Source organism: Nipponia nippon, unplaced genomic scaffold (genome assembly GCF_047370975.1).
Source record: "Nipponia nippon isolate SJK-2023a ecotype South Korea unplaced genomic scaffold, ASM4737097v1 scaffold_1, whole genome shotgun sequence".
NCBI lineage: Eukaryota > Metazoa > Chordata > Aves > Pelecaniformes > Threskiornithidae > Nipponia > Nipponia nippon.
In genome coordinates, this window is record NW_028262290.1 from 156665507 (window position 1) to 156680342 (window position 14836).

Below are 14836 nucleotides of genomic sequence, written 5' to 3' on the forward strand. Positions count from 1 at the left end.
AAAATGGTACCTGAGTACCAGCTTAATAGCAAGAAATGTAGGCTTCGTGCACCGACCTTTCTGAAAGCTTGCCATGATTATTAAAAAAAGGCAAGTATTAGCAACTTTATTTTCTCAGAATAGCATCTAAAGGGAAAATACAGCATCTGTAAGAGGCTACAAATCCAATTAAACCAATCTAAGAGAGTACGTAAAAAAAAACAAACCAAAACAAAAAAAAAAGGTGAACCTAGTTCCTGCTCTGGGCTATTTAATGTCAGTGTGACTGAAATTCCCCAACCGCTCTATTGAAGGAAAAGCCCCTTTTACTGTGGGAGCTCATGTTACTGATCATAACGGCAGAAGCTGTGTCCTTTTTTACAGTCCTCTAAGATTGAGCACTCCTACTACACAGTATAAAGAAAAAGATTTTACTCTCGCTATTTTCCGAGTTCCACACAAAGAGAAGTGCTAAGGCTTGTCCTTTATTTAAAAGCGGTCCTTTATTAAAAGTGACCATCCTTCATGACAAAAATAGAGTTACCTTTCTCTCATCCTCTGTCCTCAGATTCCCTCTCGTGGACCACTGCTCTTGATCCGCAGGATGGCTGTTTTCATGTGGCCGTCCACCCGCTACGTGTGAAATACTTTTTTTACAGCGAAAGCTGTTTCTGTCAAGTGCCGTAGCCAGGCACCAGGCTTAGCGGATGAATTTGCCCAGGTACGAGAGCTGCTAGGGGAATGTGCCGTTTGATGACGACAACAGCCTATCCTCTTCACATGTTTCAATCCACACTGGATTCCTGCTGCGATATTCAAACTCAAGGACAGTAGCAAAAATGTCTGAGACTTCTACTGCATGGTGAACTATATACCTGTGACCCAAGAATCTGATTTTTAAATGGAAAGAATTAAAGGTGGAGTAACCAACTTTCAGCGTTTACCAGATACCTTTTTTCTTTTTTACTTTTTCAGATGTCTGCTATTGTCAGAATTTAAAAAGTTAAGGTTATGTTAAGACTGAAAAAGAAGAAACGTAAAACTAGTCCATCTGCAATAAGACTGAGACTTGTTTGATGCAAGAAAATGAGAGAACTTATCAAGGGATCTGATTACAGCCTCCTGATTCCCTGATTTGATCTACACTGGAATCGACAGCAATATTTGCCTCCTGAGCCATCCATCACAGGTCAGCCAGCCTCTGGGGAGTTCTTATCTTCCCGGTTAAGATCATACAGCCTCAAACTGCCTGAGCAGCACACGGAGATCAGGGAATCTAGCTTGCAGGTTTTAATTTATCAGTATATCACGATCCATTGATTGAATGCTTAAAAGCAGACTTGTTTCAATGTGATCTAATATTAGAAAGCCCTCTGTGCTGATGAAAGACTCTCCTGTGCAATTAGCACACCTGAACAGGTGTGACGCTTTTGGCTCTGGAAATACATTGACCTTGTGGAAAAAATTATATATGGAAACAGTTTTATTTTTTTGAAATTATGGAGAGGGGGAAGAGGAGAATTCTTTTTTCACAAACCTATTGTGAAGACCATCTTCATCCCTTTAGCTGCCAACCTTCCTGTTGCAGCTACAGTTTAGGACAGCCCTTCTACCTCTAATTTTATTCAACTGCTAATGAAAGAAAATGCCAGTTACAAGTTTATTTTTGTCTTAGTATTCTTTCTAACTGTGTTTAATGTATTCTTGCCAGTAGAATTTTGTACCTTTGCCACTTCTTTTTCAGCGTGATATTCCTTTTTTTCATTGGTAATACCGGAGATTCCATGAGAGAATACTAAATAGCCATCATAAACCTCAAAGCAGGAACCTTGTTCATCTGTTTTATGAATCATCTGGAGAAATTCCCCTTTCACAAGTGGAACTTCCACTCCTGTCAGTGGGTTTCTTTCAAGTGCAGTGGGGCCCAGGCCATGCCCAGGCTCTAGGTGGCTCCTAGGGGAGCACGCAGGGGGCCCGTGAGGGAAGGAACTCCCCTTGACAGCCCCAGGTCCGACTGCCCTCCCTCGTCCTCGCTAGGCTGCTTCTGGGTGGCTGCTATTGCTCAGCCACCCTCGCCCCTTCGGTCAGTGGGTGGGACCCTGGCATAGCATCTTTGCTTTCCCTCCGTTCCCTTTTTTTATTTTTTACAGGTAGGGCCTGCCAACCTCATCATAATTTTCTCACGCTAAAGAGGCTAACTATAGGTTAGGATGGCATAAGGAGATATGAATTTTTAAAGAGCAAGACTTTTGCAATCGTGGCCCGCTTTTTCAAAGTCGGTAGTCGCTCCTTGGCTTTATCAAGAGCACTGCATCCACATTTATTAACACTATTGCACAAGAAAATAATTCTGTTTGACTCAACCCACTTAGTCATATCCAGCAGAAGCTCTATTATACAGAGCAGAAAAGTTCATGGAAAATGCTCAGCCTGGGAGGAAGATTCCCTTGAGACGTCAAGTGTTTTTGTTTGGTCTTTGATGCTCTGTTGGAACACTCTGAACTACAACAGAGTGCAAAGGATGAAGGCTTTTTAAAGTAGTGATTCAGAACAGAAAAAGAGCATCCTGTCTCTTCTATTATTCAACTTTTAATAGTTTCACCAAAACCTATGACCATTCTTAACATAATCTTGTACTTACAGAGACACATAATGTAATTTCAGTATAGTCCAAACAACGTTCCTTTCCCCAGCTGTCACTACCGTGAACTTTGCCTACTTTTTTTTTTCCTGGTCACAGCATATCCTCAGTAACCTTCCTTTAAAAGAAACACATCGTAGGCAGTGGTCCAAGCAATCTTGCACTCTGAGCTATCACAATGCCTTGAGCAAGACTTTCTAATTTTTTTACACTAGAAACTAGGTACTTAATTTCTTTTTTATCTTTTTGCCTTTCAAAAAAACCCATGTCAATAAGCATTAAGCTATAAAACCGAAGTGAAAATGATCTGAGCTCAGTTGTTCTTCCTCCATTCTGAGTTGCTATCAAACATATTGTTCAATTCTAGATTTTCTCCCAGCATATTTCTCAGTGATACTCCAAGTTTATAGTCATACAACAGCTATCGCAAATATTGGAGCCTCCAGGTCACCACCAGGTTTGCCTCTGTCTGTTACAGTAAAAGACAAGACAACAGTGTTTTCCAGACAGAACAGAGAGGATGAGCTTAACCCAAAAGCGTATTATATCTTCAGCAATACGCAGCCAAGGCGAGAGAGACGTGCTGAAGAAAAAGGTGGAGAGGAGCACAAGTGGCTTCTTGACTGTGCTGTCCCGCACCTCCTCTCACCACCACAGCAACGGGCTGGAAAATGCAAGCATCCGCCCTTGGCGCTTTGGGAAACCAGATCCTCCCTTGAATGTAACGCATGAAAGCATGGTTTAAGAATACCACTACAGCTGGAAAGTCAGGCACTCAAAAGTCAGGAAGTATCAAAATGAAGATGCGCACAGCTTTAACCTCGCCTTTGATTATGTGTCGAATGACATGATATCTTTAATTACGTTAAGACAAGTTACTTATTCGACACAAACTGTTCCCTGCTCAGTGCTCAGTCTGTATCTGGTCTACGGATGATCCAAAACCCTTGCTGTTGACGACAGCACATAGTCAGAGCATGTTCTTCACTCGTTGTTCAACATATAGCTCTACACGTAATCTGCTGCATGCTATTCATACCCAGCTCTGAGGACAAAACCATTAACTTCCACAATGATGGCGTTACTATGGTACTATTCACTGCTGTCCCAGAATTTCACAATGATTCATGTATCTTTCCAACTCCCTGTAGGTTTTCTTATCACCATTTTACAAACGTACAGTGAGACTAAGCTAAACAATTTCTATGAATTTGGGGAACTCAGTATGAGACGTCACGTTGTATCGCACTTGTCACCTCAAAGCACATGTCTCCAGCTGTGCTTGTGGGTGCTTAGCACTTGAATCAGACTTCAGGTTCCCGAGTCAGACACAGAAAGTGAGGGACACGTAACCAGGGCTCCCCAGCAACTTTAATCAACTACAGGCCTGTTCTTTCAGAATGACAAAGTGAAGTAATCTCATTCATCCTTTAATTTAGCACAAGGCGAGTGGGTACCTCAGGGGATTAGTTACCAGTTGTAAAATCCATTCACCGAGTACCAAATCTTACAGATTAGCAAAAATAGAATTTTTAAACCATTTCTGAACTCCTTCCCATTAAAAGCACCTAATTAATGTAAAAATTTGGCTCCCTGTTGACATTTCAAATCCATTTTGATCAATGGCAACTACATCTAATTACTCGTTACACACCCAGGGGTTTCAACCCGGTTTTCAAAGAAAAAGAACCCATTTGCACAAAACATTTACTAATGTCTAATCATTTAATCTGGATATACCATCTTGGTACGCTTGGACGGTTAAGTTTTTCAGCCATGCTGAGAACTCTAAACACCCAGGAAAATTCAGTAGGAATTCAGGTCGTTTTGATTTTAAAATCTGTCTTCAGTGACTTCAATATAGGCAAGTCACAGTTTAGCCTCTATGTTCATCTGAGATGGTGGTGGGCATTAGCAAGAAATCAAGCCTTTCTCAGTTAAAAGGGGCCAACTCTAGTGCACGTCAGTGACCTGTGCTTGTTCTCACAGAGGCCGTCCCTCTCCCAGTGAAGCCCAAATTCCCTTTCATAGCCTGACACTAGATATAAAGATGTCAGGAGTGGCCTCAGAGTTTGGATTCATCAGTTATTGTATTCCCGTCTTGAGACACCAAAGGTCTGCTCTTCACAAGTTCTCAACATCCGTACATTGTTACTCGCAGGTTGCTTCACGCCACCTTTTCCTTCCTTCAACCAGTTTGATATCAAACACTGCTTCAAGCACTCTGTTTAATGTAGGTATCACCATAAGCGGTTTTTGAACAAGTCAGCTAGAATTTTAAATGTATCTCAAATGAATTTGGATTCAGTCCCGACCTGTAAATGCCCACATTTACAGAAGCTGCTCTCTGCAGCATCCCTAGCAAACCAGCAGAAGAGATTATGGAAATTTTCCTCACAAACCCAAACTACCATGCACACTGAGGTGGATGGCCTGGTACCAAGGGTTCCTACAGCCCTACAAGTCAGCTCAAAACACACTGCCCTAAGCACTTATATACACAGATGTTTAGGTCTTCAGTTAATGTAAGTCACATTTATAGTTTTCAGTTAATGTAAGTCACATCTCCTGCTATTCTCACAGGTAATTTTCTCTAGCTGCACTTCCATCTCTTAGGCCCTGAAGACTCCATTTTAGGCTCCTTTCCAACTGTTCTTTCCAGCAACACATAAAAACCATTATCATTCAGTTACAGCATAGGGAATAAAAGACCAGCTCACAGCTTACCAGTCATAACTAAAATCAACCTACTTTTTTCTCCTTTCCTTTTTTAAACTCTATCAATCAGTCATACAGTTGCACGGTTCTCAAGGATTTTTCCTTCTGCCTCCATGTTGAACTCCCATTCCTCAGTGGTGCAGAAATATCTAGAGTAAAAGTTTTAGCATGCTCCAGAGTAAAGATGTTTTCTAATACCATTTTGGGAACAAGAAGAAAAGCTTTAAAATAGCTGAAATCAACAGTACATTAAAACATTATTCCTAGATACACCTGGATTGCTGTGATATTCGTAAAATTAATCCTACCACACTCTTCAATCAAGCAATCTGACACCTTCTAAACCCTGCAAATATTTATTTTCACGCTAAACTGAATTCAGTATGAATTAATTTAAAAATCTCATAGGCTCTGCTTGTTTTATAGCTATGAAATAACTAATACCGAAAATCAGTAATTTCTGTATTGGATGCTAAAATCCTTTCGAGTACTTTTACTTATACTATGAAACATTCAATAATTGAGAAGGAAAGACCACAACCACTGCTGATACAACCTGGGGCTACACCTTTTTACACCGGTTAAAGATTTCTCCCTTTAGGAACTCTCTATTCCTTTAACAAACTTAGTGCCTGAATGTAGAATACAACCACCAAATCAAAATTTAAGTGAGTATTTGTACCGCTATGGAGAGAGTTATATGACTTTAGCTCTCAGTAATCCAGGCTTCTGTATAGCTTCTGATCCTCTAAACGCTCTTAGTGTCTCAGGCACCGGATGACTTTTTAGGTATACTGCTTGTCACTATTGCAGGATAAAGGCCTTCATTCTTAACTGCTTTAAAATATTAACTGTTTTAATTCTATATTTTAAAAAATGTGTCCATGGAGTATGTGATATGTTTTCTCTTAATGAAAGGGTTGAATATACAGAGCTATAGAACCATGCGTGTACTTTTTCAACATACAGAAATAAAAGAAACTACTTGTAAGTGCATAGTGCAAAATTTCTGTTAAGTTTTTTTGATGGTGTTTAATCCCAAGAGCTATTACAGCCTCTACAATACAGTTGCAATAACCCCTCCCATAATTTAAAAAGAAATCTTGTCACTTTAAACTTTCCATCAAAAATAGCGAATAAATGTAATCAAAATATTCCAGGATATGAATGTGTGAACAGTTCTGCAGTTGCTGTTTGAAGAGTCTTTGCCAGATCATCCTGAAGAGGGTCCAGTGCTCGTCAGCCTCCTAAAACAGAGTTCATGGCCGCTCACACCAGCAATATGCAAAGCGGTAATTGGTACTTTTCCTCTTGTAACCGTGGTACTCCGAGGTGTGGCTCTAGAGATGGTTTTCTAGACTTATTTTTCACAGTCCTCTGAAAGAAGTCCTCAAAACACAAGGAAGGCGCAGGAGGATTACTGCTGCTCAACCAGCTCTTTCTGCCCTCAAAAAAGCGTGGTGAAGGTTACACGTGCAGCACTGAGCCTCCGAAAGATTCCTTTTGTGTCTGCATATACATCTACAGGCTTTGAATATTCTACCTATGTCCTCTAGAGCCAGAAAACGTAAATAATAAAATCGTCTAAATTCTGTCTTGTCTGGGCATGGATATGCACAAACCTCTCTATCACTTTCTCTCCTCTTTCACCCCTATCCCCCCCAATACACCTTAAAGCTCTGCCAAGACATCTAGGTTACTGAATCTTAGATAAACTGCCTGATAGATACTGTTCCCAGTGGATTTTGGACCCATTAACAGGACAAATGATCTGCAATTAACATGCTCAGAAGCCTTGATTTGGGGAGGGGAGGACAGGGGGGACAGGGGGATGAGAGGAAGAGAGAAAATGAAGAACGTAATTTTAATGCTTTTTTTTTTTTTTTTTTTTTTAAGGGAGCGTTTGCCTATGCAGGTAGACTGTATTTAGCATAGCTGGAACTGACCTTTTGTTCAGGCTCTTCTTTATACTTGGATAAACTGACAAATAGCTCTGTGATCCTTAGAGGTAACATGCAGTTCTATCCTGTGCAAATATACATATACAATTTCTACAATCACGCAGGTGTACCTACGTTTGTATATGCAATTCCCATTTGTAATTAAAAAACAGACCTGCAAAGGGTTACAAACATGACCTCAGTAACTAAGTACACAGTAAAACTCAGATGCTGCCTTTGTGGTTTATAGTCCTTATACTTAGCCTTTAACTATCATGTATTATTTTAATCCTGTTCACAACATTTTGCGCATATCACTTAATTACTTAATAAGTATATAACTATTAAGAGTGTTTTCCCTTCATGTATTTTCATGCCTAAATTATTCTCTGGCAATGTTCTACTTTAACTGAATCCTGTGTTTATCTTCCTTTTTACCCCCACCCAATTTTTGGTTCATGTAATTTTGGCACCTTTTCTTCTTACATCCCTAAAAATTCTATCATTAACTCAATTCCCAGCTTATTAATTCATTACTCCTACTATTTCATTCTAAAGAGTATTAAATCAACAAAAGAAATCCCATACTCATCTTCTTGCCTCCTCCATGCTAAACTGCTTCTGCCTACCAATGTCTTTTCTAGCAGGGCTGTTTGCTTTTAATATAATCTTGAATGGCCCAGTGAAATTGAGAGAGAGAGAGGCTGACCTTATTGTCCTGTGGTTAGATCATGTCTTTGAATCAACCAGAGCAAAAATTTGAACGTCTAAAATCTCAGTGCACGCAGATGTCCTGGCTACCGGGCAATTAGCCATTCTGCGATCATTTCTGGCCCTTTCTCGATCTTTTTCTGGCACTTACTAATGGATTTTTGATTAAAACATGTATGTTTCTCATGAAAAACCTTAGGCAGACAACACAGCATTTTCAAACAGAAAAGCGTTTCCTTGAAAAACTCCTGTTCAGCTCTGGTTACCATGGATAAGGATGCAAATCTTTCATACGTACAAAACCATATAGATTATCCAGCTCTTCTTTCACTTTGCCTAGCATGTTTGTCACAGCTATATGGGTATCATACAAAGACTCAGCTCCAGCAATTAAGGACATGCTAAACTTCAATGTTATTCACTGTGCTGAAATTTTCAGATCTATAATTTCCAATGTCATTCTTCCATAAAGCCTCACATTCACCTCCAGACACATTAGCAATGGAGAGCTGATATTCTGCCCTCTTAGAGTCCATTCAGTATCTTTACTAGTTTAGAAACCCTTACCAAAAAGATTTAAATATGCCTTTACAGAAATAACTTGCTGATACCCTCTTCTATTCCTTTTTCAAAACCACCAAGTCCTAAAGTTTTGCTGGAGTCCCACAACACTCCTGACTTCAAGAATGGAGTCTAATTTTTCTAGTCTTTCTAGTAATTTTCACAAATGACTTATACTCTTTAGATTTCTTTTTCCACAGTTCAGAAACTTATTGAAAACACGATAAAAAAACCCACAGTCAAAACAATCTCACAAGGTTGGTAGACCTAAACATTGATGCTTAATTTATTATACAAACTATTAAAAACCTAGGCACTGAGAAATGTCTTGAGAAAACGACGGTGAACCAGCAAGTAACCTGCATGTGTCATAACATGTTATTTACACTGTGATTCTGTTATTCATCTAATTTACACACAGACTCAAGTCTTGCAGTTTTTACACGTCATTAACAAAACTCATTATACCTAATGCCACTGGCTTCAATCTGTCTCTTCCTGGGGCTTTAAGACAGATCTGTGTATCTTTGCTAGGTGCAGCCTACTATAAAACTGTAAAACGCAACCAGGTAGGGAATGCTTTACACTTTATAGTCCTGAGAATTGCTACTTGAGTTATTTCCAAATGCCCACTTCACCTACCAATTGACTCTTTACTCTTTCCTGGTCACCTTACTCCTGTCTTTACTAACCTTGTGTACTTAAGGATTTCTTCCTGTCTTCGATGAATGCCCTTTCTCTCTTGATTTTTCACGTTGCTTCACACGCATTTGAACAAATGTCATTATTCTCCTAATCCTCTGCACAGAGTGGCTATGAGAATTTCAATTTCCTTTTAAAATCTGCATACTATTTGATCATAAATTCACAGGAGTTATGCAAATATTTCATTGCAGAGCTGCAATGACTTCCAGTAATATCGCTGCTATTTTGTATTTTGATGAACAACTTGTTCTCTCGCTGTGCCTGCCATTTGCTCCTTTCTTACCTTCAGTTGCTTTGCAGTTCTTCGCTAATTCGGATGACCTTTTTCCTTGTTCCTGCTACTAGCTTTTAAAGCCAGATGGTTTGCATAACCCATGAGAATATACTAATTTATGTTTCAGCACTTTCATTTCTCATCTTGTCCTTTCCATAGAATGCTTTTCCCTCCTTTTTTGTTTCTCCCCTTTCAGTGCTCAGATTTCTTTCAGAGTCGTCAAAATTGATTTTCCTGAGGTAAAGGGACCTTTTGGGTTAGTGAAACCACTCCCCTGCAAGATGTAAGCAACCATGTAACAGACCTCAAGGACAGAAATGCTTGAAAAGACCATCCAACCCTTTTGCAAACTCTGGGCCAGTGAACACCACCCAGTATCAATATATTTTTTTGAAATTTCTGTTTTCTGAATCAAATATTGCCCTTTTTTGCATCTGAGTCACCAGCCGTAACCAGACAGGAAAGGAGGTGATTTTGCACCAGCTCTGGAAACCATGATTCCTTTTCCCCGCCGTGGAGGCTCACGCTTTTCCCCCAGAGCAAAAATTAGAGAACAAGAGAAGTCTGCAACCATCTGTCAGGGCACCGAGAGCCGTAAGTGCCCCGCGTGCCCCGCGCAAGCCCCCGCCCAGCGCCCCTGCCCAGAGCCAGGGGCAGAGCTCCGGCCCGGGCCCCCGGCTCGGCTGACCACCCCGCGGCAGGTCCCAGCTCGTCCCAACATGGCAGCTGCACTCCTGGAGTCCACCCGGGTCTGGACGTGTTGGTGGTCTTTTCTCTGCCACCTTTGAGGTGAGCAAGGAAGAGCGGCTGCGCTCTTCCAGGGTTAGTTTGTTCTGTGGGCTTTCATGATTTAATTTTCTGGTCTATGGCAAAGCCACTTCATGTATTACAACTTTTACTCCTTTTAAATACCTTGAGTGTGAGTCTGTCATGACTACCTGGTTAAAGCCAGGGACGCAGCATGTCAGGGAGTATACTTAGAGCTGTTTACTTCAAGTATGAAGATGATCTGCAGAATCTGAAACTTCAGGGAGGAATGAAGCAGATGTCGGGGGGACGGAGGAGGCTGGGACCGGCCACCACTCACCGTGGCACGGAGCTGGCTGTCCCATTCAAAAACGCATCCCCTGCCAGGAGGCATGGCAGCTGCGCTGCTTCACCTCGGCGACTGTGACTTCTGTCTTAAAGGCTAAATATTATTACACCGAGTTTGTGAGAAAACGAGAGCCTGTGAACGAGCAGGGAGTCAATGGGTTCGTACCTGAGACTCCTGCTCGGTCCCGGCAGCCCAGACCGAGCGCTCCTGCTCCCGTGGAGCGGATCGGGGTCAGGAGATGGAGGATAAACGCGTCACCGGTGCGGACGTGTCTCCTAGGGAAAGGCGCACACCTCAGCTGCGGGAGGTGTTTACCTGAGGGCTCAGAAAATCCTTCAGTATGGCAAGTAATTTTATGTGGAAAAAAAACGGTAAGTAAACCACCACTGAGGAGGCCGCAGGCAGAGTCCACCTCCTAGCTAGAGAGCTAGTGCGTTTTTCAGGACAAAACTTTGACAGGGGCTGAATTGGTTTGGTGTGGAACACGCGCATTTAATAACCCGCTTCCCATTCGCAGCCATCTTTACGGGGGATTCAAGCGAACAGCCCTTCTGGCGGGAAGGATCCCCCTGCCCCTCGCCCGGCGGCGCAGGGGTCGGGCAGCGCCCGGAGGATCGCGGCCCGCCTGAGGCGGAGCCTCCCTCAGGGCCCGCGGCGGTTTAGGGGCCGGGGCACAACCCCTGCGCTCACCCCGCCGGACGGGGGGGGCCGCTACCCCGCGGTCCCGGCAGGGAGGACAGGGCCCTCCCCCGCGGCCGGGCGGGTAGGGAGCGGGGAACGGGGAGCGGGGAGGCGACGCCGCGGAGCGGCAGCGAGGGGCGCCCCCCTCCGCGCCTGCCGGGCGGGCGGGCCGGGGCCGGGCCGGGCCGGGGCGGGGCCGGCTGGGGGGCGGGCAGGCGGCGCTGGTCGCTGTCCTGGGTGTTGAATCTGCTGCGGCTGCCGCTCGCCGGAGCCGGGGAGCGGCTGCGGGAGGCAAAGGGCGGGCGGGCGGCCGGCATGGAGTGAGGGCTGGCGGCGGCGGGCAGGGGAGCGGGACAGCCGCCTGCGATGGGCCAGGCATGATGGGGGCGCTCGGCTCCGTCCTCCCGCTGCTGCTGCCGCCGCTGCTGCAGGTCCTCGCCGCCGCCCCGCGCAGTCAACCGCCCTCCGCCGGAGCCGCCGCCGAGGCGCGGATCGGTGAGTGGGGCGAGGGGCGGGAGGCGTGGGGCTGACGGGGAGCGGGGCCGCGCCGTCCCCTCGCTCCCTCCGCTGCTGCCCGAGAGCTTCCTCAGAGGCAGCTCGACAGGCCCCCGGCGGCCGCGCCCGCACGGCTGCCCGTGAGGGGCCCGTCCTCCGGTCCTTCACGACCGTCTCCCGCTGAGGGGCCCCGTCCTCCGGCCGCTCACGGGCTCCCGCTAAGGGGCCCCGTTCGCTGGTCCCTCACGACCGGCTCCCGCTGAGGGGCCCCGTCCTCCGGCTCCTTGTGGCGCGGCTGCCCGCTGGGAGTCCCTGTCCTCCGGCCCGTCACGACCGGCTCCCGGCCCCTCACACCTCCCGGGTCCCGCCTCGCCCCGCCGGTCCCCGGTCACCCTGCGGCCGGCCCAGGGCCCCAGCGGCGTGTCCCGGCGGGATCTCTGGGGACGCCTCCGAGGAGCCAGTCTCACCAAGTCTCCCCACATGCCAAAAACTTCCACCGAGGCAATCACGAGGCCCCTAAAGGCGAGGTCCACCAATGCGGAGTCACCAAAATGCATCCAGCCTCCACATATTTAACCCTCCTGCCGGTTCAGTGGATTCAGCCCACTAAACTGCCCTCATGTTTGGAAACCACAGGAAATCCCCAGGCCACAAACCCCCAGGTGCAGCCCAGCCTTCGCTGGTGTCTCATTCTGCTGGAGCTGGAGGTCAGCACTGGCTCCTGGTTAAGGCTGCTTTAGAGGTGTCCAGAAATACCCAGTACTGCCCAGTGAAGACCATTAAACAGCCTCCTTCTGTTGAGACGTTCTCCCCTTTTAGACGGCACCGTCTGCAATAAACATCCCCACCTGCTAAAATGACCCACACCCAGGGAGGGATCCTGAAAACAAACTCTGTGTGTTTAAGATCAATGCTATTCTCCTGTGCTACTCTCCCTGGCAGTCCTCTCCTTGCACTGAGACTCATGGCTGTATGCTCACCAGAATTTTCTCCAATGATATCTACTAATACAGTCAGTTTCATTTCACTTACAGTATCTTTTTGAAACTCACTTTAAGTCAAGAAGGTCATAAATTGGAGAATTTCTGTATTTTTTCCCAGTTTAGTACCTACCTAGAGTGGTTATGGAGATCAGAGAGTGAAAGCTAAACTAGCTGTCCCTAAGAAATCGTTTCCTAAGACAAAAAATAGAATCACTTTAAGAAACAAAGGAAGCCTCCCACAGAAGTATCAGTGCAGTCTTCCTCATGTACATTGTTTATTAAGAAGGAATTAAAATCAGCTGACCATGTTTCTAATGAGGCTTCAGTCAAGTGGCAATAAAAATGAGCTATTAAATGCTTGCTGTAGTGAAGGTAGTGATGCAAGGTTTTAAGGAAAAACCATTTAGACTAGATATATCCCTCCCTCCTCTCTCCTGGTTGCTATAGATATAGACTGTTTCTCCTAATCTGCTGAGGAGAAAGCTTGCATAAAAATATTGAAAGTAATAGCTGTAATTTTTGCCTTTAATAATGCAATAGGCTATACATTGTGCTTTCAATCCAGTCAGATTTTGATTCTCTCTCCCTAAACATGAACTGCAAATCAGCCTGGGTCACAAAATATTTTTCAGCTTGTTGTAGCTACAAAACGATGTTTGTGTTTGCCACTTCCCTGTAGCTTCCCTGTGCTTCTGCCTCGGCAAGGCTGCCTGCCTGACAGTTGAGGCTGTCCTTACGTGGAAGGGAAGGGGGGAAGAGCAGGCTTGATGTTACATAGTGAACTCAGTGGTCTGGGAGGTATAATTCAGAGATATTTCAATAGCAGTGAAACAAGTTGAGCCTTTCTACTTTTTGCTGGGATAGAGAACTAACTGATATCTCTCAGACCTCTGTGAAAGACGGGAAAGGATTTATTGTGTTTGACAAGATGCAGGAAAATGTTTGCATTGCTGGAAGTGAAACAGTTTTAGCCTTCTCTTCCCTTAGGGTTCCTTTATTTCTTTTATTGACCAGTGTTTCAGATCTCATTAATCTTGAGTTCAAACTATTTATTATAATAGATTCTGTTCAATTTTAGACTATAATTTTTAGACACAATCAGGAGATGCAGCTGTAATTTTACAAGGTATATGGGTTTTGGGATTATTTGTGGTTATAGGTGGAAGATACTCATTTGGTTTCTTCTTGTGCACAGTCCCATCTTCTTTAATTGAAAATTGAACACATGCATTATGAAACCTCTATAATATGTGCTGGAAACTGCCTTAAAAGCCATGTAATTGTAGAAACAGTTTTTTATTAATTCATTCCTATTAAGTGTTCCAGAAAGTCTTCCTGGTTCAGAAGTAGAGGTTCACGCCCTTTACCATTTCATAGGATGTTTTCATCCAATTTCATTCTTTTTCCCTTTTTTTGATCAACCTTTGTCTATGCTTTCCAATATAGTAATCATCTCCAAACGGTGACCTATTTATTTTGTAACATACTTACAAACTTGTTTAAGAAATTGGAAGTTTTAAAGTTACAGTTAAATAAGATAAAAGATTTGGATTTGTGCTTCTTCTGCCTATATAATTCATGAGGCTTTGTAGATTGCTCCTGTGGGAAGGTGTTTTTATAAGATGCTATTATCAACAAAAGCACATATTCTTCCATTTCTTGACATCTATAGTAGCATTTTAAATATGAACAAATGAAGAAAAGTGTAGCCCTTCTCCTCTCTCTGTCTTTTGCCCAGGTTTAACCCAGGAGAGATTCTTGTCTTTTCTGCAGAAAAAAATAAGCTGAGTACATAGCAGTGTTCATTAGTCTTTGATGAAATGCTGGGGCTGGGAGTCCCAGTCCGTTTCAGATTATGGAACTTCTTTTTAAGTGTTTTACAAAATAATCATCTGTGAACAATATATCCTGATCATGTTTGCTAAATTCCATGGAACTGGAATATTCTTCTCCTGTAGCAATGGTTGTATGGATTTTTTTTCAACGAGATATTTTCTTACTAGCAAATAATTATGCTAAGGAAGCAGTTAAACTTAAAATGCCTTCCAATAA

The 14836-nt window shown here is 43.8% G+C and overlaps 1 protein-coding gene across 1 annotated transcript in view; it reads left to right on the forward strand.

Annotated features, from left to right (window-relative positions):
- Positions 1 to 11512: 11512 nt before the first annotated feature.
- The window catches only part of PTPRN2 (protein tyrosine phosphatase receptor type N2), a 670971-nt gene continuing 667647 nt past the window's right edge, over positions 11513 to 14836 (forward strand). The window contains exon 1 of the mRNA XM_087729958.1: positions 11513 to 11801. Within this exon, the coding sequence (XP_087586084.1) occupies positions 11684 to 11801 (118 nt within the window). The 5' untranslated portion in view covers positions 11513 to 11683. The remainder of the gene's footprint in view (positions 11802 to 14836) is intronic.